At 45.0% G+C, this 26,791-nt stretch overlaps 1 protein-coding gene across 3 annotated transcripts in view; it reads right to left on the bottom strand.

The window, feature by feature from the left end:
- The window catches only part of LOC139545922 (sarcoplasmic/endoplasmic reticulum calcium ATPase 2-like), a 40,035-nt gene that overhangs the window by 3,816 nt on the left and 9,428 nt on the right, over positions 1–26,791 (bottom strand). For all 3 annotated transcript variants that reach the window (XM_071354163.1, XM_071354162.1, XM_071354164.1), the window contains 12 exons: positions 12,621–12,701; positions 5,305–5,390; positions 4,533–4,997; positions 2,445–2,533; positions 2,210–2,312; positions 1,986–2,117; positions 1,770–1,889; positions 1,444–1,662; positions 939–1,274; positions 586–806; positions 294–496; positions 20–105 (listed from right to left, as the gene is read on the bottom strand). In XM_071354163.1, the coding sequence (XP_071210264.1) occupies positions 20–105; positions 294–496; positions 586–806; positions 939–1,274; positions 1,444–1,662; positions 1,770–1,889; positions 1,986–2,117; positions 2,210–2,312; positions 2,445–2,533; positions 4,533–4,997; positions 5,305–5,390; positions 12,621–12,701 (2,141 nt within the window). The remainder of the gene's footprint in view (positions 1–19; positions 106–293; positions 497–585; positions 807–938; positions 1,275–1,443; positions 1,663–1,769; positions 1,890–1,985; positions 2,118–2,209; positions 2,313–2,444; positions 2,534–4,532; positions 4,998–5,304; positions 5,391–12,620; positions 12,702–26,791) is intronic.

Below are 26,791 nucleotides of genomic sequence, written 5' to 3' on the forward strand. Positions count from 1 at the left end.
CTCTAGGAGCTAGTCTCACCAGCTGGTACAAGGAGATCATAGGGCCGTCCTCAGCGGCCACGAACCACCAGGTAGCGGCTCCCACTGTGGCAGCTCCCACATAACCTGAGGACATGGACGGAGAAACAGTTGACCGACTGTGGGACAGACTTGTTCTCTGACTAGGGGGTGGGGGAAGAGGAGTGCACAATAACACTATATGGCAGGGTATGCCAGTAGTAGTAAGCTTGACCTTAAGATGGAGCTATTTGAGACAAAAATGGGAATAAAGTACAACAGTCCTATTAACTCACATCCGATGGCCAGGTATCTGAAGAAGAGCCATCCGGAGATAAGGGGCTCCTTGGCGCTGCGGGGGGGCTTGTTCATGATGTCCAGGTCGGGGGGGTTGAAGCCCAGTGCAGTGGCAGGGAGACCGTCTGTCACCAGGTTGACCCACAGCAGCTGAACTGGGATTAGAGCCTCAGGGAAGCCCAGAGCAGCCGTCAGGAAGATACTGCCCGCACAGAGAAACATTGTTAACACCACCAGCACCACTACAAAGACCTCAGTGCCAGGAGGAGGTACGTCAAACAGCTGACTCACCAGACGACCTCTCCCACGTTGGAGGAGATGAGGTAGCGGATGAACTGTTTCATGTTGTTGTAGATGGCCCTGCCCTCCTCCACAGCCGCCACGATAGAAGAGAAGTTGTCATCGGCCAGGACCATCTCAGAGGCTGACTTGGCCACGGCAGTGCCAGAGCCCATGGCGATGCCAATCTCTGCCTTCTTCAAGGCAGGTGCATCGTTCACTCCGTCACCAGTCTGTGTGGGAGAAAACAGAGATACTTAAGGATGGATAGGAGGCTACATGACAACAGCAATACAATAGATATACAAGCTTTACAGGTACAGTAAGGATAAGGATGGGGGATGTGAGCGGGGGTTTCAATGTACCATGGCCGTGATCTCATCCATGCCCTGCAAGAACTCAACGATCTTGGACTTGTGGGAGGGCTCGACACGGGCGAAGCAGCGGCCGTTGGTCACGGCATCGCGCTGTGCCTGGGGAGACAGGTCGTCAAACTCGCGGCCTGTGAATGCCATTTTGTCCACGTCATCCTCCTCGCTCAGGATGCCGATACGGCGGCAGATGGCCACGGCAGTGCCCTTGTTGTCGCCAGTGATCATGATGACTCGGATGCCGGCCAGGCGGCACAACTTGATGGAGGCAGCCACCTCTGTCCTGGGAGGGTCCAGCATGCCAACGCAGCCCACGAAGGTCAAGCCAGACTGGGCAGAGAAACACACACACGATCAGCGTCGTCATCAGGGTTCCTACTAGAACTGCACAATACAGGACAACTTCCAACCGTTATACTAGATATGATATTAATAGCATCCCGCAGTGTAAGTCAGATATTATCTACTTTATGCAACAGTGGTGATGAGTAACCCTCACCTCGTAACCAGCGAAACGGGCACAATCGACCAGCACCATATCCTCCTTCCTGGGTGGGGCGTCCCGGGTGGCCAGAGCCAGGCAGCGCAGGGTGTCACGCCCCGTCCCGTACTCTCGAATTGTAGACATTATCCTCTCCTTGATGCCTGGGGTCATGGCAACCTTGTTGGTGCCCACCCTGACATGGGTACATCTGTCAATAACGCCCTCTGGGGCACCCTGTGGGGTAAGAACGAGTTTGAGGTTGAAACACAGATTCAAACACGGGTGACTCAAAAACACTTGGTTCAAAGTGAGTCAAGCGGGTTGCTAAAAGCTGGTGATACCTTGACAAACATCTTTCCGAGGGAGGAGCGGGCCTTGTTGGCAGTGCAGTACACAGACATGGACTTCCTGTCTCTGGAGAACTCCAGGGTGAACTCCTTCTTCATCAGCTGCGTGATCACCTAATAGAAGACACGCAGACACACGACTCAGAAAACCTGTTAACAAACCAGCGGTGACGTTTCACACCATTCAACGGTTGCGGTTAGTGTGCTTACAGAGTTGCAGGCGTTGGCCCTGTCGATATTGGACAGGTCTTTGATGTCGGTGTCAAACGCATTCATCTTTTCCACCAGGCAGGTGAGGGCCGTCTCTGTGGCCTCGCCAACCTTCTCATACACACCTTTGGCCTGATGACACAAACATAAACATTAGTCACTTCTACTCCACGTCCCATGATGAGCCATATGAAGGAGAAAGGCAGGCAGGCGAGCGCACAGACCTCATTATAGTCCAGAGAGGAGTCATTGCACAGAGCACAGATGGTGGCAATCTCCACTAAACCATCGTACGCAGAGGACTTCACTAGTCTGCCATCCTGGTACCTGGAGGGAGACAAAGGACAGGGCCGGACACAAGAGGAAATGTTGGAGGGAGTTTAACAATAGACGTAACGAGAAGTAAATCAATAATTGTAGCATGAATGGATTAGCATTAAGAGTGCATTTGGTCCTCACACTTCTCCCTCAGGGGCGTAGGTAGAGCCAGTGATGGTGAACTCATTCAGAGAGCAGCTGTTCCCCTCGGCCTTGTCAAGGATGAACATCTGGGGACCCCGACACAGCACAGACAAGACAAGGTTAGGCCTAATCATCTCACACCCAATGTATGGTTACAACATTACATTAGAGGATGTTTCTTAACTGACACTGTAGATGGCAGCAGACCGACAACATAATAGCACAGTGGACTGCAGCAAGTCAGCGCCACAGAGTCTGTGAGGGCTGTAGACCACCCTATACTGTGTGTGGTTGGTTCTTCTATCCTAGTGGGGGACCTAAAATCCACTAAAGTCCCCACAAGGATAGTAAAACAAGGAAAATTCTGCCTTGTGAGGACATTTCCCACATCCCCATGAGGACAAAGGCTATTTTAAGTTTAGGGGTTAGGTTTAGGGAAAATAGGATTTGGAATTAAAATTTTAGGTTCCCACGAGGATAGAAGAACATAACGTGTGTGTGTGTGTGTGTGTGTGTGTGTGTGTGTGTACACACTCTGGGCTGCAGGGATTTAGATGCCCTCTCTGGCTGTGTGTGGGGGTTATGGTAGGAGTGTAGCAGTGAGCACTGGTTGTTTGGTTTAGTCCATACTACATAAGTAAATAATGGAGGCCGTCTGTCAGGGACCCTGAATAAAGAGAAGAGAGCGCTGGAGCCCAGAGCGCTTGGCCTTTTCCCTCAGGAAGAACTGGACTGGTCCAAACCTAAGAGTAGGCACACGCACACAAACACTGTCACAACAGCCAGTCAGCTGGGACACCACCACAGCAGTCTCAGTCAGAGATACAAGGAAGGAAGAGTGATGGTAATCAGTCATGTCCTTTCCAGACAGAGGCCACACTTCAAAGAGCCTTGCTGGCGTCAGATGATTAGGGAAAAAAATGACATTCTCTTTCGCTGGATACATTATGCTTCTGTTACTGTGAATTCAACACAAAACAATTTTGTGGAAGACTTTCTTTCCACGCATCACTGACCGAGATGAAATGGGAGATGGTTGCTGGGCAGTTACCTGAAGAAGACTTGGTTTACTTTCGGCTCCTAGCCTCTACCTCAAAGATCTTAAAGGGATACTGCGAGATTCTGGTATTTAAGGTCTTGATATCCTAGTAGCAATGTTGTACCTGTAGACTTCCAGTCATTGCGCTAAAGCTAGTTAGCAGTAGATTCTCGAGTCAATGCTAACTTCCTTCATCCTGCACACAGAGACATAAAAATGATGTCCACAAGTTCATCTGACTATAGGTAAGTACATTAAAATGCCAGAATCTCGCAGTATCCCTTTAACCTACTTGATAGGGGAAAGCAATGTGGAGGAAGTTTAGCCTACTGGCATATTAAGATGATGCACTGCTTAAACAGATGTCCTCCTCACTTATGTAATGTAAACAATGAGATAAGCACAGTAGGACATGACTAGTAGTTACTAGTGCATTAAGGCAAAAATTGCATCATCCATTCTAATAATCTCAGTCTGCGCCAGAGGAGAAGGGAAATGACTAGAGAGGGAAAGACATTAAAATAAGACCATAGAGACCCATTGGAATGCTAGATCAAAATAGATGTATTCTGGGAAATAAATAGCCGCTGGCCGATAAAGAGTCTCTCATCCAGAAAAATAAATCATGTTTTAAACGAGTGCAGTCAGCGGTTCCGTGCAAAGTTCTGTGCATATTCAACAAAAAGAGAATAAACATGCTCAATTAATAATTAAATGTCTCACTGCTCTGGGAGAGAGCATGTAAGTGTGTTGGAGAGCCACTCAGAAAGAGGGAGGGAGGGAGGGGCTGGATGCTTTGCAGAGCTGTGACGCAAGGTCAGTTATGCAACAGCACCGCGGCTGAATGAAGATCACAGCCGCAGCGCGTCGCTGCCTCACCACCTCTGTAACACAGCTCACTCTTGATTCCCCACTACAAAGAGCCTTCTGCTTACACCATCTCAAACCCAATCACAGCAAGGTAATGCAACAGAGCCATTTCAGAGGCAGACCTCTCTGTTCAGTCAGTGTGTAAAGCAAGTTAGCAAGAAAACAATCAGACTCACCCTGCAGACAGACATCTGATTGGTCGTGAGGGTGCCAGTCTTGTCGGAGCAGATGACAGAGGTGCAGCCCAGGGTCTCCACAGAGGGCAGGCTGCGGACGATGGCGTTCTTCTTGGCCATGCGGCGGGTGCCCAGGGCCAGGCAGGTGGTGATGACAGCGGGCAGACCCTCGGGGATGGCGGCCACAGCCAGGGCCACGGCAATCTTAAAGTAGTAGACGGCGCCGCGGATCCAGGAGCCTCCGTGGACGGGGTCGTTGAAGTGGCCGATGTTGATCATCCACACAGCGATGCAGATCAGGGAGATTACCTTGGACAGCTGCTCCCCGAACTCATCCAGCTTCTGCTGCAGGGGGGTCTTCTCCTGCTCAGTGGCTGCCATCTCGTCACGGATCTTACCAATCTCAGTGTTCACGCCCGTAGCCACCACCACACCAATAGCCTTGCCAGACGAGATGTTGGTGCCCTGAAAACACACAGGTGGAACATTATGGCCACACAGTCCTGCACATGCTTGAGGAGAGCAGACCAAATGGAAACTCAAACTCTGTATTCACAAACCAAAATAACATAGCAGGATCTGCATTTGTAAGTACGTTTGATATCGAGTGATACTGGCATAATTTGTGCCCAAATGTTAAAGATCCATGCATCAGGTCTTCAACTTGAAACAAATAACTGAAGGAGAAGCTCAAACTATTAGCTGATAGTGGAGAGTTCAATCATCATACAGCCACTACAAGGAGCAGTAAGGAGTGAAGAGTGTTGCTTACAGAGAAGAGCATGTTCTTCTTGTCCTGGTTGACAGCTCGGGGGTCAGGCACTGGGTCGGTGTGCTTGATGACAGAGACGGACTCGCCTGGAATCAAAGCGGAGGGCAGTGCAGATCACATATCACACTGATATCCCTTTGTCGGTGTCCATCACCTCAGGGAAAAACTACATCAACTTCAATCATAGACTCCCACGCCACAATCAACGTGTAACATTCCTCGCTCTGAATGCTTGTGCACATGATGCAGGGCAAAGCTTCTAATCATATGGATCAAGAGGAAATCAACCCTTGCTATTAACCCAGTTCAGAGGTGAACTCAGTTCCTTCATTCATTCAGGCTCAACATTAACGCTGATTAGGGCTCTACGCTGACTTAAAAACATTTATTTTTTACAAGGAGCAGGTCTGTGCCTAAGTTGAAAAATGTAGGCGCACACAAAGAAATTAAGGAGCACAAAAGCTATTTGACGTTATAAAGCTAGAATCCTTGCATTTTTCTAGGCACACTGGTACTCTGAAATAAAAATTCCAGAAAGCACAAATTATTTAGGCAACTAAAATGGTCACACTGTAGAGCCCTGTTGTCTTGTCCAGGACAAGTAAAAAATTATCACAATATCAAACGATTACTCTGATCAGAATTGGATTAGAGGCCAACATTGGAAAAATCAAATCTATTTTTCATGTACATAAATTTAAAAAAGCCTACTTGCATATTGGCTACAGCCTCATGTCCAAACAGATGCGGACATGAGGGAGGCGGCATAATGTAGCCAAACTTTAATGACACTTTTAGTTACATAAATATATGTTAAATACCAGTCATGTTTGACTAATATAATTTTACATTTGTAATTTAGCAGACACTCTTATCCAAAGCGACATAAGTGCATACATTCTCGTACTGGTCCCCAGTGGGAAACGAACCCACAATCCTGGAGTTGCAAGCGCCATGCTCTACCAACTGAGCCACATGGGACCAATAATTAAGGGTAATTAACATGAACAGCTAAAGACTTGATTCTGTCGACATACTCAAGGCACGGTTCATTTAGACCGAACCACAGCGCCTGTTGCGCACCGCACATCACCCACCTTGAATCTCATCGAAGGTGGTCAGCATTTTAAAACTAACTAACAAACGTAGTTGTTTAAAACCTGGATGTTTAATGTCATTTTATGAAGCATGTCTTTTTTTCAAAGTAGCCTAGACAAAATACGACCATTGAAATGTTGAGAGAATTATTTTAAAACCCTTAATGACATTGAAACCAGCATTTTTCTCATGTTCTATTGGTTTTCAAATCAACTTTCTTCCATTGTCCAGCAGCCAAAGGAATAATCCTATTCATATTAGCATCCATGCATCTTTAAAACTCCCGTCTTAATTTCTTAAATATATTTTCATCGAGGTGCGCTTTAGAGAACATGGTTTTCCGCTAATTGCATTTTGGAACATTCGCGCATAGCTTTCAGCCATGTGCGCATTGTTGAGCTTAAAATATGAAGAAATACAACCATCACATTTTTACGCTAAATCGGTCTGATCCGTTGAGTCAGCCACATTGCCTTCCTAAAATGTTTTAATGTGCAGGAGTTGAATGAATTTTGGATGTGTCATCCCATAACTGTCCGTTTTGAACCGTATATATATTTTTTTTATCGTCCCAGGGATGACGGGATGCCCTTAATTTCGAGGCCTGGAGGGAATTATTTTATAAAGGCATAAAACATATTTGGTTGTAATTGTAATTTTGCTATATTTTATAGGCTACCAAGGGTGGCCAACCATCCTCCAGGAGAGCCTTAAAAAGGGGTGTGTAGGCAATTTTTTTGTCTGATTCTCTATGGTAAAAAAAGATAATGTATTTTATTTTGTAAAGTGGCATCCTTGCATCATACAACAATGTAAAAATTGTGTTACAGACCAAGTGACTTATCTGTCCTACTTATTCAATGGACAAGTGGCTAAAAATTTTTTAATGTCAAGCCCCTTGTCATGATATTAAATTAACAATGCAATGTCTTTCATTTTGATAAGCTAAAGTAAAACATTTGTTGTGCTGTGCTGAGCACTTGGGCTTGAACTGGCTCCGACGTATCATAATAATATGCCAGTGTACCGAGTGTAGAACAGCTTTGCAAACAGTCAGACCAGCAAAGAGACATTTACTTTAGAGACGCGAGTCATCTATCAAATAAAGTTTTGAATAACAAACTCTAAAGGAATAAACCTTTAGAGTTTGCCTATGTGGAATGAATGCAAATAAACCTGTGGCAGAGGACAATCAAGAGCGAGTCATACAGTATGCTTGTACGCTCAGAGTAGCTACTGCTATCAGTAAAGCCAGCTGTAGAACACCTGGAATGAGCCTCTGTCAAAATCTATTTTTACTAGAGAAGTACAGTATCCTAAGTTGGTTCAGTATAGGCAGGGTTGCCAGGTCTAGATAACGTTTCCAGATCAATGACCACTCAAAACCTGCCCAAAAAGCTCAAAATGTTCACAGAAAGAGAGTAGTTGCCACATTTATACAATAAACCCTTTTTCCATAACATTATCGAGCCAATTAAGGAATAGACGGAACTTGTAATAACATTAGAAGCTGAATTCGGTTTTAATCAAAATAATAACTCTTGCGAGCTATGACATAATAAAGGAATTTGAATATGTCGCAAGAGAAAATTATTTGCCCTTAAACTCACCTGATCATTTCCATCAATGGATGTCGGTTTAACTAGTTTGACTGCTATGATTAAGCAATAAGGCACGAGGGCAGTATTGTATATGGCCAATATACCACGGCTAACGACTGTTCTTAAGCAGTATCCAGATACATCAGTTAGCCGTGGTATATTGGCCATATACCACAAATCCATGGGGTGCCTTATTGCTATTATAAACTGGTTACCAACGTAATTAGAGCAGTAAAAATAAAAATGTTGTCATATCCGTGGTATATGGTCTGATATACCACGGCTTTCGGCCAATCAGCATTCAGGGCTCAAACCCAGTTTAAAATGGTAAATAAATCCCTTGTGTGGATGTGCATAACTATAGATAAATCCGACAGGAGAGTTTGAGTGATGAAAGTTGGACAGAGGGTCTCAAAATCTCTGAGTAAGAAAGACTTGGGCGGGGGGAAAAAAACGAAAAACAAAAACAAATGTTAGGCTATTTTCTGGCAATTGTGCCATCATTATGTGCCAGATGTTAAGACTACAAACCGTTATAAATGGCCAATTTGTGAGATTGACTTGCTCCCAGCTGTGCCCTGGATACCATATGTGAATTGATTGCCCCCCATATATCTTCAGAGTTCGTTCTGCTAGGTGACCTAAACTGGGATATGCTTAACACCCCGGCCGTCCTACAATCTAAGCTAGACGCCCTCAATCTCAGAAATTATCAAGGAACCCACCAGGTACAACCCTAAATCCTTAAACATGGGCACCCTCATAGATATTATCCTGACCAACTTGCCCTCCAAATACACCTCTACTGTTTTCAATCAGGATCTCAGCCTCATTGCCTGCATCCATTATGGGTCCGCGGTCAAACGACCACCCCTCATCACTGTCAAACGCTCCCGAAAACACTTCTGCGAACAGGCCTTTTTAATCGACCTGGTCCGGGTATCCTGGAAGGATATTGACCTAATCCCGTCAGTAGAGGATGCCTGGTTGTTCTTTAAAAGTATTTTCCTCACCATCTTAAATAAGCATGCCCCTTTCAAAAAATGTAGAACTAAGAACAGATATAGCCCTTGGTTCACTCCAGACATGACTGTTCTCAACCAGCACAAAAACATCCTGTGGCGTACTGCACTAGCATCGAATAGTCCCCGCAATATGCAACTTTTCAGGGAAGTCAGGAACCAATACACACAGTCAGTTAGGAAAGCAAAGGCTAGCTTTTTCAAACAGAAATTTGCATCCTGCAGCTCTAACTCCAAAAAGTTCTGGGACACTGTAAAGTCCATGGAGAATAAGACCACCTCCTGCACTGAGGCTAGGAAACACTGTCACCACCGATAAATCCACGATCATTTCAATAAGCATTTCTCTACGGCTGGCCATGCTTTCCTCCTGGCTACCTCAACCCCGGCTAACAGCTCCACACCCCCTGCAGCTACTTGCCCAAGTCTCCCCGGCTTCTCCTTCACTCAAATCCAGATGTTCTGAAAGAGCTGCAAAACCTGGACCCGTACAAATCAGCTGGGCTAAACAATCTGGGCCCTCTCTAAAATGATCCGCCGCCATTGTTGCAACCCCTATTACTAGCCTGTTCAACCTCTCTTTCGTATCGTCCGAGATTCCTAAAGATTGGAAAGCTGCCGCGGTCATCCCCCTCTTCAAAGGGGGTGGCACTCTAGACCTAAACTGTTACAGACCTATATCCATCCTACCCTGCCTTTCCAAAGTCTTCAAAAGCCAAGTTAACAAACAGATCACCGATCATTTCGATTCCCACCGTACCATCTACGCTGTGCAATCTGGTTTCCGAGCTGGTCAAGGATGTACCTCAGCCACGCTCAAGGTACTAAACGATATCATAACCACCATCGATAAAAGACAGTACTGTGCAGCCGTCTTCATCGACCTGGCCAAGGCTTTCGACTCTGTCAATCACCGTATTCTTCTCGGCAGACTCAACAGCCTTGGTTTCTCAAATGACTGCCGCGCCTGGTTCACCAACTACTTCTCAGATAGAGTTCAGTGTGTCAAATCGGAGGGCCTGTTGTCCGGACCTCTGGCAGTCTCTATGGGGGTACCACAGGGTTAAATTCTCAGGCCGACCCTTTTCTCTGTAAACAATCTGGGCCCTCTCTAAAATGATCCGCCGCCATTGTTGCAACCCCTATTACTAGCCTGTTCAACCTCTCTTTCGTATCGTCCGAGGTGATTCCTTGATCCACCTCTACGCAGACGACACCATTCTGTAAACATCTGGCCCTTCTTTGAACACTGTTAACAAACCTCCAGACAAGTTTCAATGCCATACAATACTCCTTCCGTGGCCTCCAACTGCTCTTAAACGCTAGTAAAACTAAATGCATGCTCTTCAACCGATTGCTGCCCGCACCCGCCAAAGCTCCCTTCACCCACGCTGCCAAACATACCCTCGTAAAACTGACTATCCTACCGATTCTTGACTTCGGCGATGTAATTTACAAAATAGCCTCCAACACTCTACTCAGCCAACTGGATGTAGTCTATCACAGTGCCATCCATTTTGTCACCAAAGCCCCATATACCACCCACCAGTGCGACCTGTATGCTCTCGTTGCCTGGCCCTCGCTACATATTCGTCGCCAGACCCACTGGCCCCAGGTCATCTATAAGTCTTTGCTAGGTAAAGCTCACTGGTCACCATAACAACACCCACCCCTAGCACGCGTTCCAGCAGGTATATCTCACTGGTCATCCCCAAAGCCAACACCTACTTTGGCCACCTTTCCTTCCAGTTCTCTGCTGCCAATGACTGAAACGAATTACAAAAAAAATAAAATAATAATAATAAAATAAATAATAATAATAATAATAATAATTCGCTTAAGTTGGAGACATATCTCCTTCACTAACTTTAAGCATCAGCTATCTGAGCAGCTCACCAATCGCTGCAGCTGTACACAGCCCATCTGTAAATAGCCCATCCAACTACCTACCTCATCCCCATATTGTTTTTATTTACTTTTTTTTGCACACCAGTATTTCTACTTGCACATCATCATCTGCTCATCTATCACTCCAGTGTTAATTTGCTAAATTGCAATTACTTTGCTACTATGGCCTATTTATTGCCTTACCTCCTTACACCATTTGCACACACTGTATATAGATTTTTCTATTGTTATTGACTGTACTTTTGTTGATCCCATGTGTAACTCTGTTGTTGTTTTTTTGTCGCTTTGCGTTGCTTTATCTTGGCCAGGTCGCAGTTGTCAATGAGAACTTGTTCTCAACTGGCCTACTTGGTTAAATAAATGTGAAATAAAAATAAATAAATAAAAGGCATGAACCCAGATTTAATTCTGTAGCCTATGATTGTAATTCAACTTTTCCATGGTTTGCGTGGATACATGCAGGTAGCCTATAGCCCCTGATAGGCCTACATCTCATTTCAGGTAGTCTACAGTAGGCTAGACAATATGTAAACTGAACAATTTAGCAGCTTGCTTAGCAGCTTGCTTAGACTAATTTATTAAACATGAATAAGCGAGCCGATTGCAAGATAAGTGTTTGTATTTCCCAATAGCCTACTGAGGATGGGGGTCATCATTTCAATCACTGAATTAAATAACATGTATATGATCTGAATATGCTTGTCAACAACAGCCAGTGATTATTTGTTTGGCCTAATCTGACCACGGTTACCATCAATCTAATGCATTCCAACAACTGATCTGCAATTGCAATAGAGCTTTGACAACGTCCAATTGAATTAACTAAACTTGGCCCTTAATAATCGCACAATAACAAAAAGGCTACAACAAACTGAAGTTATTGGCTATTTAATAAATCAGTTTGCCAGCTCCAGGTAGACTACACAAGTGGCACAAATTGATTTGCAATGACTCCAGTGATTGTAATTTCTACATATTTTCTGTATCAATTGGTAGCCTACAGTAGCATATAAATGAATAGGCTAATTGCTGGCCAAAGGTAAATGTATCATTTCCACATTTAATGTCAGTTTCATTAAAAAGAACCACGCAAGGGAGTTCCATAACTGAGAACTGAGAATGCTTAAAACACTTTGCTTGATACTGTTTTCTTTAAGCAAAGTCCACATTATAATGGAGTTTAAACCACATCCGAGATAATTTATGTAATACGCTCTAGTGCGCCCAAAGTCATTTTCCAGAGCTTTGTCTCCATTATGTATTGACGTGCATCAGCTCTAGCCTGTTAATATGTTTAATGGAAAAAGGGTTGGAGAAAAATAGGTGTTTCTATAATGATAGTCTAAAAACAGTTGTCACGACGTGATGCGCGTTCTGCTATGGCTCCTCTCATTCACGTGACTCAGCCAATAGTGGACTAAGCTGCAGTGCTCTCTCTCAACACCCCACTCACTCACCAACAACCTGCCTCGCTGCCAGCAGCAAGTCACAGTGAAATATACATATATATTTTACAGAGAAATGCCACGGCGGCCGCGGTGTGACATAGAAATAACCCAAAAACCCACAACCAATACATTTTCACCCGCAACATAATTTTCAAAGTAGCCCAATTCTGCAGGAAAACCATGGACATGGCAACCCTGAGTATAGGAAAAACAGTGCAGCAAACAGCTGGGTGTCTTACCGGTCAGGATAGACTGGTCTACTCTCAGGGTTGTAGATTTGATGGAAGAGAGACGGATGTCTGCAGGAACCTTGTCTCCAACTAGGGGGGAAAGAAGACAGACACACAGAGAGAATTAGAGAAACAGATTACAATGTCATAAATGGACAATGATGCATTGCAATCAGCAAAAAGTAGACACATGATACCTCACATGACCTCCATAACATCTGCCCATGATGTCAACTCATTGTAGCACAAAACAGACACAATATAGTTACAGGTCTCTCAAGACAAACTGGTTATGCATGTGCAAAGCCATAAACAAGTTTAAGCCTATGCTGTAAGCAGAACATTATGAAAAAAAACACCCTATACAGAGTGCTTAGACTAATGGACCTTGAAGACTACCAAGCTGTTCACTGAAATATAGATGCAATTTATTCAGCTTCACTGTTAACCGACAGACTATAGCTCATTTCAAGGTTGGTTGCTGGGCCACACGAAGGCAGAGGAAGGGTACTGGGCTTCTATCGCTGTAGGGGAGAAAGAAACACCAGAGCAGGAATAGGAAATGGAGGACTGGTGAGCCTTAAAAGGCCGGTCCATAAGAAAGAACCCAATTTGGGCCACATCTGAATTGTGGTGACCCGATTCAGCAACCTATTAGCGCATAAATGCTGGGAGATGGGGAAACCACTCGGTTTAAGGCACGGTTCTTCTTTCAGTTTCAACGTGCAGAGCAGTTCCACATAAAACATGTCAATTTGCTCTTACAGATATGGGCCCGGTTTCCCAAAAGCATCTTAAGGCTAAGTTGGTAGTTAGAACTTTTATAGGAGCATCGTTAAACCTCCGAGCTGTTTCCCAAAACCATCGTCACCAAAGCAGGACTTGAAAAAGCTTGTTATTTACCGACTGCCTCAGACCACTCGTGGAACAACTAAGTGAGTCGTTAGATGCGTTTTTCCCTACCGTGTCACTTTATACACAGAAGATCTCTGCTAAACATAGAATCAAGATGTTTATCTGTCTCTCTGGGACTGCCGATGACTTCGTTGTGAAGTTGACTACAAATACAAAGTTCCCAATGTCTTTGCAATTGTTACAAACAAGCAAACGGTAAAAAGGACGCATCAAATTAAAAACAGAATGACTGCATTAAATAATATACCATGTGGGCTATAGGCCTATATATTTATGTTCAATTAATTGACTTCTAATTTGCGATTTGTACACTACTGTCCAATTTTTTCCTCAATATATTTCATGATGTACCAAATCTTGATTTAATGCATTATTATAGAGTAAGCGTTAGAATAAGCTGCCTCAATATTTGCACCCATAGGTGATAATATCTCTAGGAGCTAATCTGCCATCAGTATTGTGGAACATATATAATGCTAAAGTAAGATTTGAATGTAGGAAGCTGATCCGAGAGCAGCACTGGCTTTCTTTCGATCCCATCAGTAGACATGCTCCAACGACGTACTAATTGATCATTCTCTCTGCGTGGTGTTCCGGGAAACGCATGTTAAATCTTCGGCCCTCGTAGATGCCAAAGTTCCATTGCTATCGAGAAACCGGGCCCTGGAGACTCCACATAGTATTACAATTATTCCACTAACCATGCTGGCCTGTCAAAATGAATGTCCCTAATAAAAACACCTCCACACACAGACCATCTCGCAAAGGAGGCAAACAAGAAGACGTGCATCTTTAGTCAACTTTAAACCATCCCAGGACGAACAAGGTGATGTCATGCAGACAGAGAAGAAAAAGAAAAGGCTAATAAATGGCTTGTTTTTTAATTATGTAAACATGATCCCCCTGTGCGCTTGAGGGGAGAGGAAAATATAAAACTATACCGAACAAAAATATAAAACTCAACATGTAAAGTTTGGTCCCATGTTTCATGAGCTGAAATACAAGATCCCAGAATATTCTAAAATTGTGCACAAATTTGTTTATATCTGTTTGTGAACATTTCTCCTTCGCCAAAATATATCATCCAAGTGACAGGTGTGGCATATCAAGATGCTGATTATAACAGCGTATCATTACACAGGTGCACCTTGCACTGGGGACAATAAAAGGCCTCTCTAAAATGTGAAGTTTTGTCACACAACACAATGCTACAGAAGTCTTAATTTGAGTGAGTGTACAATTGGCATGCTGACTGGAGGAATGTCTACTAGAGCTGTTGCCAGAGAATTGAAAGTTCATCCCTCTACCATAAGCCGCCTCCAACGTCGTTTTAGAAAATTTGTCAGTACGTCCAACCGGCCTCAGAACCACATGTAACCACTCCAGCCCAGGACATCCACATCCGGGTTCTTCACCTGCGGGATAGTCTGAGACAAGCCACCCAGACAGCTAATGAAACTGAGGAGTATTTCTGTTTGTAATAAAACTCATTCTGATTGACTGGGCCTGGCTCCCCACCCCCACCCAGGCTCCCCAGTGGGTGGGCCCACCATGGCTATGCCCCTGCACAGTCATTAATTTCCTTTATTGAACTGTAACTGATAGCAGCTGTTTCCATCATCTCCACTGAACAGGAAGAGGTGGAGGAGATAATCCCAGACGCTGTCACTCGGACATGGAGCCCCGCCTTCCAAAACTCAGACACAACAGGAGTGGCTCTTAGAACAAACAGTACACACTGGAACAGAGACAGAGAGAGAGAGAGACAGACTCACCCCGGTGTGCAGTTGGGTACGTGTATCAGGCCATATTACAGACACTGGTGCCAGGAGTTCTGGACCACCAGTGGCCATGGGCCAATCATGAGACATCTTTTCTCAGAAATAATTGTGTAGAGCTCAATCGCATCTTTCAACTGTCTAATGTGGAACAATGCGTTTCACTTCTGATAAGGTCAGGCAACCTACCTCACAGAGGGAAGTATAAAATTGTATTAATGTTATTTGTGCCGAATACAACAGGTGTAGGCTTACCGTGAAATGCTTACTTACGAGCCCTTGCCCAATAATGCAGAGTTAAAAGGTAAAAACATTTAGTTAAATGAAAAAAGGAAATAGTAACAATAATGAGGCTATATACAAGTAGTATCGGTACTGAGTCAATGTGCAGGGAGGGGTACGACGTAGTTGAGATACAGTAAAATGTACATGTAGGTAGGTGTTAGCTAACGTTAGCTGTCTGACTTTATTAGCCAGCTAATTTTTCATACCATAAACTAAATTATTTGAACAGTTAAATTGACTAATGTTGCTCAACATTTCTCTGGCTAGCTAACAGAGAATTCGATAAAGCTAGCAAGATACTTAATGTGAACAATACTTGTTCTACCACACTTTCTCCCTCACCTCAAACTATCCAAATGCCAGTTGTTTTTCGGTTACAGTTCATGAAGTACGCTTCATCACCTTCTTGCCCCCGTCTCCGTGGTCAGGCTTCTCACCTACCTCTTCGTTATCGTTCAGAGGACGCGCCAACTGCCTTTTCACTCGCCCGCTGTATTTCCAGGGTGCTCGCTGATGCTGTAACTAGCACATTGGTTGTGTCTCTCTTCAGTCGCGTGCTGCATTCTGTTATGTGAACGATTGGCTGAGCCTTGGATACAGCCAGTATTTATCCATACGCGCATCACTCGTTCACTGACAGCTAGTAGTGATCCAAAGCCCCCCCGCCCAAACTTTTCTCATTGGATCTACACGAATCACGTAGGTCACCTATTTTGGATTCAAAACGCAGAATTGCGCCGAAAAGTGACTAGGCAATCAGGATAGATAATAAAACAGAGTAGCTGCAGCGTATGTGAAAGTGTGTCTGTGTGAGTGTGTCTGTGTGTGGGGGGCGTCAACATGCATGTGCATTGTGTGTGTGTGTGTGTGTGTGTGTATGTGAGAGCGTATTGTGGCATACCGCGGACAAGCCACAAGGGGGAGACTCGTCGAGGCCTGATGGTGACAGGCATTCTACATCACGCGGTGGTGGCTCCCTCTGCTGGATGTGCCAGGTCTCGAGGGGTCGTCCGACCAGGACTAATTGGGGCTGATTGAGGCTGGAGAGTAATCAAGGGGCTGATTGCTCACCAGCTGTACGGGGCCCATAAAGCTGCCAGGAGTGCAGCACACGGGAGGGTTGGAGGTAGTGAGAGGTTGCTACCGGACAGACATCCTCACGTTCTGCTAGAACCGAAGGGCTTGGTGTTCTACCCCAGAGGAAACCGGGTTCTTTTTCTTTTAAATAAACACCCTTGAAACTGAGGTAACACACTTGTCTGAGTAAACGTTTTGATCAAACCCCCTGGTCTGCCACAAGTGGTGGAGAATGCGGGCAAGTCTGACAACATGGTCAGACCAGGGTTGACGTTTACGCAGTATCAGCGCGGACGAGCTGATAGCTCAGTTCGTTCGGGCCCAACAAGCACAACAGGACATTCAGGAACGAACGCTGGAAGAACAGCGTCTACAGAATGTCCGACAGCTGGAGGAAGTCAGGAAGCTTCGAGGAGAAACAGACCAAATCACATCCCACTCAGTTTTTAAATCAAGCTAACGGAGGATGATGATATCGAGACCTACTTCTGCACATTCGAATGGACAGCACTCCGTGAAGGTTGGCCCAAGGCGAAGTGGGCGAGTCTGCTGGCCCCGTTCCTGTCCAGACGCCCAAAAGGCGTATTATGACCTCAACACCAAACAGGTGGCTAACTACGACTGTTTCAAGTGGGAGGTACTCAGCCGCTACAGGTACAACCTGGCCCTTTGGTCCCAACTGGAGGTTTGTGTCAGAAGCTTCCCCCCCGAGCCCAAGTGAGCAAACTACTGCGCATCACCAGAGCATGGCTCCTAACCGACGTAGCCACCTTCCCCATTATCAACAAAGTGGTCATGGATCGCTTCTTACGGGTGCTACCTCACGACATGAAGCAAGCCTACGTACGCCCCAAACCTTGGGAGGACCCCTTGGGAGCCGTGGAGACGCACCAGAACACAGAGGCCCTGCTGAAGGGGACGTAGGCCGAGTCTGGGAGCCGTCGAAGGGAACGGAAGGACGATCCCACCACCATTCTCCCCAATCTGACAGTCAGCTGGGCTAAAGGACTGCAGTCCCACAGGGAGACCACCAGGGGAGTCAACCCACCACCGACGACCCCAGGTGGATGAAGACCAAAGGTGGTGTTTTGAGTGTGGCACCCAGTGACACCTTGCATGGAATTGCCCGGGTCGAGAGGAGTCGATGCCATCAGGGGGCCCCGGAGACGAGTCGGGGCACAGAGTAAACTATGTCACCTCCTGTTGGGCCCGCAGCGAACCACCAGCACCCATGGTCCCGGTGAAAGTTGACGGTCACGACATCCTGATGGATTCTGGGAGTGTGGTAACACTTGTACAAGCACGCCTGCAGGCCCATCTGACCGAGCATGGTGAGATGTCTGTCTCCTTTGTCCACAGCGGCACCAAGCGGTATTCGACTGGGCAGGCCACCATCATGACGCCACAAGGGAGCTGCCAGATGGTGGTGGGTGCCGTACCAGAGTTTCTGGTACCCCTCCTCGTGGGACAAGATTGTCCACAGCACAGTGGAAACACGAGCTGGATAAGAGTATGAACCCATGTTCCTCCTCCTTGATTTCGAGGGACCCCCGAGACACCTGCCCTGAGCCCCGAGGGGGACAGTTCAGGACCTTCCAGTGGGAGAATCCAAACTTGAAAGCTGCTGCAGCCCAAGTGATAGTGGTGGATGGCCAGCTTCTTCCGGGGTTGAATGACCGGCAATACCCCCATTTCCAAATCGAAAATAACCTGTTGTATCAGGTGTCGCACGAACAGGGAGAACTTCGAGAGGTGCTGTTGCTGCCCCACCGGTACGTCAGAACCATTCTTTAGCTAGCCCACACCCATTTGTTGGGGGCGCACCTGGGAATGGAGAAGACCCGGTAACGGATTGCCGCCTGGAAGAATATTGCCGTAGCTACCCAGAGTGTCAAATCACCGCCCCAAAAACACACGATACGAAAGAGGCCATACCAGATCCTCAAGGCCCGAAGGAAGGCCGTGAAGCAGGAGGTGGAGGCTATGCTGAGGATGGGAGTCATCGAAGGAGTACCAAAGTGCATGGTGCAGCGCCATCGTGATGGTGCCCTAACCGGACGGTAGTCTGCGTTTCTGCAATGACATCTAGGGGGTGAACAATATCAGTTTGTTTGACGCCTACCCCATGACGATGGTGGACAAGTTCATCGACCGGTTGGAAAGGCCCGGTACATCAGCACCCTGAACCTGACCAGGGGATATTGGCAGGTACCCTTGGAAGCCTCCTCACGGGAGAAGACAGCATTCTCAACACGGGACGGGTTATACCAATACCGGGTCTTCCCATTCGTTCTCCATGGAGCCCCGCCCATGTTTCAGCGCCTGATGGACTTAGTCCTCCAACCCCACCAACAGTACGCAGCAGCCTATTTGGATGACATCATCCACAGCCAAGGTTGGGAAGCGCAACTGACGTGCCTCCAGGTGGTACTGGACGCGCTCAGGAAAGCCGGGTTGACAGCGAATCCCAAGAAATGCAAGCTGGGGTTCGAGGAGGTAGAGTTCCTGGGGTATTTGATCGGACAGGGGAAACGTTAAGCCCCAGGAGAGGAAGGTCCAGGCGGTTCGTGACTGGCCCGTTCCCCGCACCAAGACAAAGGTCAAGTCCTTCCTGGGGCTGGCGGGATACTATCGCCGGTTTATCCAACTTTGCAGCTATAGCCTCCCCCTTACCGATCTGACCAGGGCCCGCCTTCCAAAAACAGTGAAGTGGTCGGATGAGGCCAAAGTGGCATTCAGGCGTCTGAAAGAAGCCCTGTGCTCCCATCCGATTCTCGTGATGCTCGATTTCCAGGTACCAATGCTCGTGCAGACGGATGCCTGCGACACGGAACTAGGGTCTATCCCGTCCCAGGTACACAATGGGGAGGAACACCCCATGTACATAAGCCAGAAGTTGATACCCTGAGAAAATAAGTACTCGATTGTCGAGAGTGTCTAGTGGTGAAGTGGGCATTAGACACTTAAGTATTACCTGTTGGGCACTCACCTCACCCTGGTCCCAGACCATGCTCCCCTGGTCTGGATGGCCAGGGGAAAGGACACGAACGATCGAGTCACCTGGTGGTTCTTGTCCCTTCAACATCTCTTTTTCTGTTGTGCACAGGTCAGGTGCGAAGCATGGGAACGCGGATGCCCTATCGAGAAGGGAGACGTACATCGCACTGACGACCGGAGGAGGCGTACCGCAGACAAGCACCCAGGGGAGACTCGAGGCCTGGTGGTGACAGATCTACATCCCGCGGTGGCGGCTCCCTCTGCGACGTGCCAGGTCTCAACGGTTCCTCCGGCCAGGACTAATTGAGGCTTTTGAGTAATCAAGGGGCTGATTGCTCACCAGCTGTACGGGGCCCATAAAGCTGTCAGGAGGGCAGCACACGGGAGGGTTGGAGGTAGTGAGAGGTTGCTACCGGACAGACATCCTTATGTTCTGCTAGAACCGAGGGGCTTGGTGTTCTACCCCAGAGGAAACCGGGTTATTTTTCTTTATTGTTTTAAATAAACACCCTTGAAACTGAGGTGTGAATATTCCGAGTAGCACATTTTTATTAACTGTTAAGCAGTCTTGTGTCTTGGCGGTAGCAGAGAAAACAGTCTGACTTGGGTGGCTAGTCTGACAATTTATAGGGCCTTCATCTGAAAAACAAAACAAATTATCATCAGCCTCACTTGGTCTATTCAGACAAAGGCAAACTGTTACAGAATAATATCTAAAGGCCAAAGAAAGATACGTTTGGGAAGAGTTTCAATATACAATCTGAGGCCAAACTGAACAGAAAGAAAACATGACCAGTCAAATGTTTCCCCTTCGGCCATGAAGTATAACGGCCACATCCTAAGGGTTGTGTAATACTTCCTGTGCTAAGAGACAATACATTTTTTAAGACATACTTATGACTGCAGGACAGGAGGGAACTAGAGAAACAAATTGGGATGGCTTGAGGCTGTTTAAAATGGCACTTGTTGATGTCATAAGAAAAAAGGAAACGCAACAGTGAAAAGCACACAAGGCACACATTACATTGTCCTGGTGCAGTTCAACTGGCCCGCAGGACTGCTCTGGATGAAGTGTGTGTATATATATAATCTGTCCCTTTATGTCAACATCCTACTTGGTACCAGGCCAAACCTCTGTGACAGTCTCCACACCTAGGAGAGTGAGACAGGCAGCATAGCAACAAGACGCACGGACTCAAGAGTCAGTGCCAGACATGACTCTCAGGGGTGTCCTTCTTTACAACAGAGGAGTAGGTCCAAGCAAGGCCGCCAAACCAGGAAGACAGACAGACGGACACAAGCCCTTGCGTTTATGACTGCATGACACAGCAGGTTTCTGTGTGTCCAATCCTGAGGGTGCAGGTGCTGATGGCAGATACAACAAAAGGCTGAAAAGCTGCTATTCTGAGGAGGCTATTTCAGAAACACTCAACAGGTAATAACGTCCTGGAACTCTTAAAGTGCTCTTAACCAGCTGTTCTTGTCTAGGCAGTATCCACTACTGACCAAGTGTATAGTACACTAACAATTCAGGTAGATGGTAATGGAAACTGTACTATAGAGGCACAAAATAAATAAAAGGAATAACAAAAAGAAATGGAGGTACTTATTCAAGAACTATGTACTACAAAAATAAAGAAATAAATTCTTGAATCTTCAACATACAAATACTACCAAAAATAATTTACAGAAACTCATTACAAATGAGTCATCCATGATTCACCAAATTATTTGTTGAAAGAAGCAAAATATTTTTTCAGTCTCCTCCATTTCCCCTGAATGATGTTAACTGTAAGGATTTATTTCCTAATAATAGTAATAATGTAAAATTAACAAATTTACAGAAAGACCTGTGTGAAGGCCAACTTACAGAAGAGAAACTTTGAGGCCATTTGAATTACTCCTATAAAAATGGTAGACTTTCAGGCACTCAACAAGGTCTGATTTCATTACTACTAAAACAGGACCCAGGTGGTAAGTATAAAGATCCAGTCCATTTAAATAAATAAAAACTGGAGGCCTCTTCCACTTTATGTTGTGATGCAAAAATTCATTGGTAAACTACAAGGTAGTTTAAATACTAAAAATGAGTGGATGATGTAGACATACTTGGTATTCACATCTAAATATATATACAAGAACTTACAATTAATTTCAATAGAAAGTTTGCAAAAATAGATAAGATTCTGCAACCATGGAGAGGTAAATACTTGTCTATTTATGGAAAAATCACATTGATTAACTTTTTGGTCCTATCACAGTTTACTTACTTACTAATGGTGCTGCCTACTCCAGATGACTCATTTTTTTAATCATATGAGCAAACAATATTTCATTTGGAATGCTAAGCCAGACAAAATTAAACGTGCCTATTTATATAATGAATGAGTTTGGGGGGGGGCTAAAATGAGATATTAAAGCTTTAAACCTCTTACTAAAAGCTTCACTCATACATAAGTTAAACTTAAACCAAAAATGGTTCTCCAGTAGGTTATCAAGAAAGGCTCATCCTTTGTTCATAAATTGCCTGTCTACAGATTACAGCTTCTCATTTCCGACAAAAAAAATAAAAAATAAAAAATAAAAATAAATCATTTTAAGTATCGCCCTTCCTTAAACAAGCCATACAAAGCCGGTTACAATTTCAGTATTATCCTCCTGAAGAGATAGAACAATTGTTATACTCAAATATACTGATTAATTTAAAAAAAACATTCTTTATGGAAAAAAATTATAATATTTATTAATGATATTATGAATAAAAACGGTGGAGTTGTCACATATGCAGCTATTGAAAATATATGGGAATGTCTGCTCAATCCATACGCATAACTAACTGATTGCAGCATTACCACAAAAATGTAGGAGGCAAGTGGAAAAGGGAAAAGGTAGGGAACTTGTTCGCCTGCCATATATTAAAAGACACAAATTGGCATAAATAGAAAAATATCAGTTTCATGAGGACAAAAAATGTTGACAGCTGCTCCATACAGGTTTCAAAATAAATGGGAAGAGATTTGATGTACCGATTCCATGGCACGTGTGTTTTTAATACCAGTTCATAAACCTTGATTCAACACGTCAAGTTTTTCAATTTAAATTATTATACAAAATTCTTGCCACCAACAGAATGCTATATATATGGGGCATAGAACCTCTCTCAGCTCTGTAGATTTTGCTGCAAAGAGACAATCACTAGATCATTTATTCTGGTATTGCCCCTATGTAGCTTGCTTCTGGTCACAGGTTCAGGAATGGTTAAAATATTTTAAAATCACAACATTCACTTAAAATGAACCTTACAAATAGCGGTGGTTGGCGATTTGGAAAGCCATAGTCAATAAATAATCCTTGTAGGAAAGGTTCTTTAGCTCACAATCTATGTATACTATACGATTAGAAATGTATGTATGTACAGTTGAGGTCGGAAGTTAACATGCACCTTAGCCAAACACATTTAAACTCAGTTTTTCACAATTCCTGACATTAAATCCTAGTAGAAATTCCCTGTATTAGGTCAGTTAGGATCACCACTTTATTTTAAGAATGTGAAATGTCAGAATAATAGTAGAGAGAATGATTTATTTCATCTTTTATTTCTTTCATCACATTCCCAGTGGGTCAGAAGTTTACATACACTCAATTAGTATTTGGTAGCATTGCCTTTAAATTGTTTAACCTGGGTCAAATGTTTTGGGTAGCCTTCCACAAGCTTCCCACAATAAGATGAGGAATGGGCCAAAATTCACCCCTGACAGAGCTGGTGTAACTGAGTCAGGTTTGTAGGCCTCCTTGCTCGCACACGCTTTTTCAATTCTGCCCACAAATTTTCTATGGGATTGAGGTCAGGGCTTTGTGATGGCCACTCCAATACCTTGACTTTGTTGTCCTTAAGCCATTTTGCCACAACTTTGGAAGTATGCTTGGGGTCATTGTCCATTTGGAAGACCCATTTGCAACCAAGCTTTAACTTCCTGACTGATGTCTTGGGATGTTGCTTCAATATATCCACATAAATTTCCATCCTCATGATGCCATCTATTTTGTGAAGTGCACCAGTCCCTCCTGCAGCAAAGCACCCCCACAACATGATGATGCCACCCCCGTTCTTCACAGTTGGGATGGTGTTCTTCGGCTTGCAAGCCTCCCCCTTTTTCCTCCAAACATAACGATGTTCATTATGGCCAAACAGTTACATTTTTATTTCATCAGACCAGAGTACATTTCTCCAAAAAGTATGATCTCATGATGACAAAACCAGTTTTTTCTTTTATACATTTTTGCAAATGTATTAAATAAAATATTAAATTTACATAAGTATTCAGACCCTTTATGCAGTACTTTGTTGAAGCACCTTTGGTAGCAATTCTTGGGTATGACACTACAAGCTTGGCACACCTGTATTTGGGGAGTTTCTCCCAATCTTCTCTGCAGATCCTCTCAAGCTCTGTTTGGTTGGATGGGGAGCATAGCTATTTACAGGTCTCTCCAGAGATATTCGATCGGGTTCAAGTCCGGGCCAGTCAAGGACATTCAGAGACTTGTCCCCGAAGCCACTCCTGCGTTGTCTTGGCTGTGTGCTTAGGTCATTGTCCTATTGGAAGGTGAACCTTCACCCCAGTCTGAGGTCCAGAGTGCTCTTGAGAAGTTTTTCATCAAGGAGTTCTCTGTACTTTGCTACGTTTATCTTTCCCTCAATCCTGACAAGTCTACGAGTCCCTGCCTCTGAAAAATATCCCCACAGCATGATGCTGCCACCACCATGCTTCACCGTAGGATGGTGCCAGGTTTCCTCCAGACCTGACGCTTGGCATTGAGACCAGAGTTCAAAATTGGTTTCATCAGACCAGAGAATCTTGTTTCTCATGGTCTGAGAGTCCTTTAGGTGCCTTTTGGCAACTCCAAGGGGGCTGTCATGTGCCTTTTACTGAGGAGTGACTTCAGTCTGGCCACTCTACCATAAAGGGCTGATTGGTGGAGTACTGCAGAGATGGTTGTCCTTCTGGAAGATTCTCCCATATCCACAGAGGAACTCTGGAGCTCTGTCAGAGTGACCATCGGGTTCTTGGTCACCTCCCTGACCAAGGCCCTTCTCCCCTGATTGCTCAATTTGGCCGGGCGGCCAGCTCTAGGAATTGTCTCGGTGGTTCCAAAATTCTTCCATTTAAGAATGACGGAGGTCTCGGTTCTTGGGGACCTTCAATGCTGCAGACATTTTTTTGGTACCCTTCCCCAGACCTGTGCCTCGACACAATCCTGTCTCGGAGCTCTACAGACAATTCCTTTGACCTCATGGCTTGGTTTTTGCTGTGGGACCTTAAAAAGACAGGTTTGTACCTTTCCAAATCATGTCCAATCAATTTAATTTACCACAAGTGGACTCCAATCAAGTTGTAGAAACATCTCAAGGATGATCAATGGAAACAGGATGCACCTGAGCTCAATTTCGAGTCTCATTACAAAGGGTCTGAATACTTATGTAAATAAGGTATTTGTTTTTATTTTTTATACATTTGCAAACTTTTCTAAAAACCTGTTTTCATTTGTCATTATGGGTTATTGTGCGTAGATTGATGAGGGCTTTTTGTTTTTAATCCATTTTAGAATAAGGATGTAACATAACAAAATGTGGAAAAAGTCTAAGGGTCTGAATACTTTCCCGAATGAACTGTAGCATCTCAGACATTTAAATGATTAGTTAAAGAAGATCTCTGGATGGTCCTTTCCCTATCCCATTACTAAGTGCGTTTTGTTGCCATCAACACCATGAAAAGGTTGTAATTAAAAGGTAGACTTAGCGATATGACGTAGACGCAGAAAGTAAACAGCATAGTGGGTAAATTTCCACAACAACTAAGAGCATTGAAGCGCGAGGCTCAACCTCTGCTGTTTTGGTCCCGTGGCTACCATGTTGTGAACAGCGTGAAGCGAACCCCTGCACATGCACAGATACTGTGTGTGACAGAGTGAAGTCTCGCATCTCGCTCAGCTCAATATCTGCGGTGCTGCTCATGGCAACGTCATTTAGCTGAGTCTACATTTAAAACTTCTGCCTGCTAATCCCTATACCTAGCCTAATGAAAGGGGAGTGTTGATGACTCATCCTACCTTCCCTCTCCACACAGTAGTCTTCTTAATATTCTAATGCACCGTTCCACATGTGGTCATGAGAAGCTGTGGACAAGGCTACAGTCTGACCACGGTAAAAGAGGAAGCTCTGAAGGGTATTCATGTTCCTGTTAAGGTCAATCTCTGGCTCCTCTTAACAGTCTCTCCAGGGTCTGACCATTTACCGCGACTTCTATTAACCAGACAGCATAGCGCAGATTCCCAGCAGGCAATTCAGGACATGCCTCAAGGTTAAGCTGCCACAGTGCAGTTCAATACTCAAAAGCAAGGGCAATGCAAACATGCCGAAAATTGTACCTTAACGGTTGGTTGGTACCGTTAGTCTTTAACACTGAAATGTCTAAATGAATTGATAATGTTGAACAACAATATAGGCTAAATGAACAGCAGGTTATTTAGTGCATACTGCCCTCTTTTCAAGTACATACAATTCCCTCCGCCTCATTCATCCAAGACCCAGCCAGACATTGTGCCTCCTGCTGACCCGACACTCACCAAAAGACCCCACAGTGACAGCAAACGCTGGCCAGACCCACATAAAATGCCACATGCCATGCTAGGTGTCTGGAATCCCAGGCCATGGAGGGTGCTGATGGGTAGTGTCTGCGCGTTAGGCTTGGAGGGGTGGGATCGCCATCTACCACTGACTTCCCTACAAGGTCATCTTGCTGTCCAAACAATAGGAACAGCTGAGCAATCCTCCCCCTCCATCCAACTCAACACTGACTGGCCCCTATCAGTATGTGGGCCCTTATTTTACTCTACATGCACCGGCCAGGTACCAGAACCCCCAGATTCCTGCAGAAATGCAACACCTCGGGATATAGACCACATTATGCTGATGACTAGCTATGTGCAATAAACACCTTAAGTTAAACTAAAAAGAATGGCCGTTGCATTTATGGCCAATGTTGAGCTATTCAGGGAGAAGAGAACCATCTCCTTAATTTCCCTGAAGTTCTGAGATAAATTAAGAGTGACTATGGGTTGAGAGATAAG

The sequence above is a fragment of the Salvelinus alpinus genome, chromosome 19 (genome assembly GCF_045679555.1).
Source record: "Salvelinus alpinus chromosome 19, SLU_Salpinus.1, whole genome shotgun sequence".
Taxonomy (NCBI): Eukaryota; Metazoa; Chordata; class Actinopteri; order Salmoniformes; family Salmonidae; genus Salvelinus; species Salvelinus alpinus.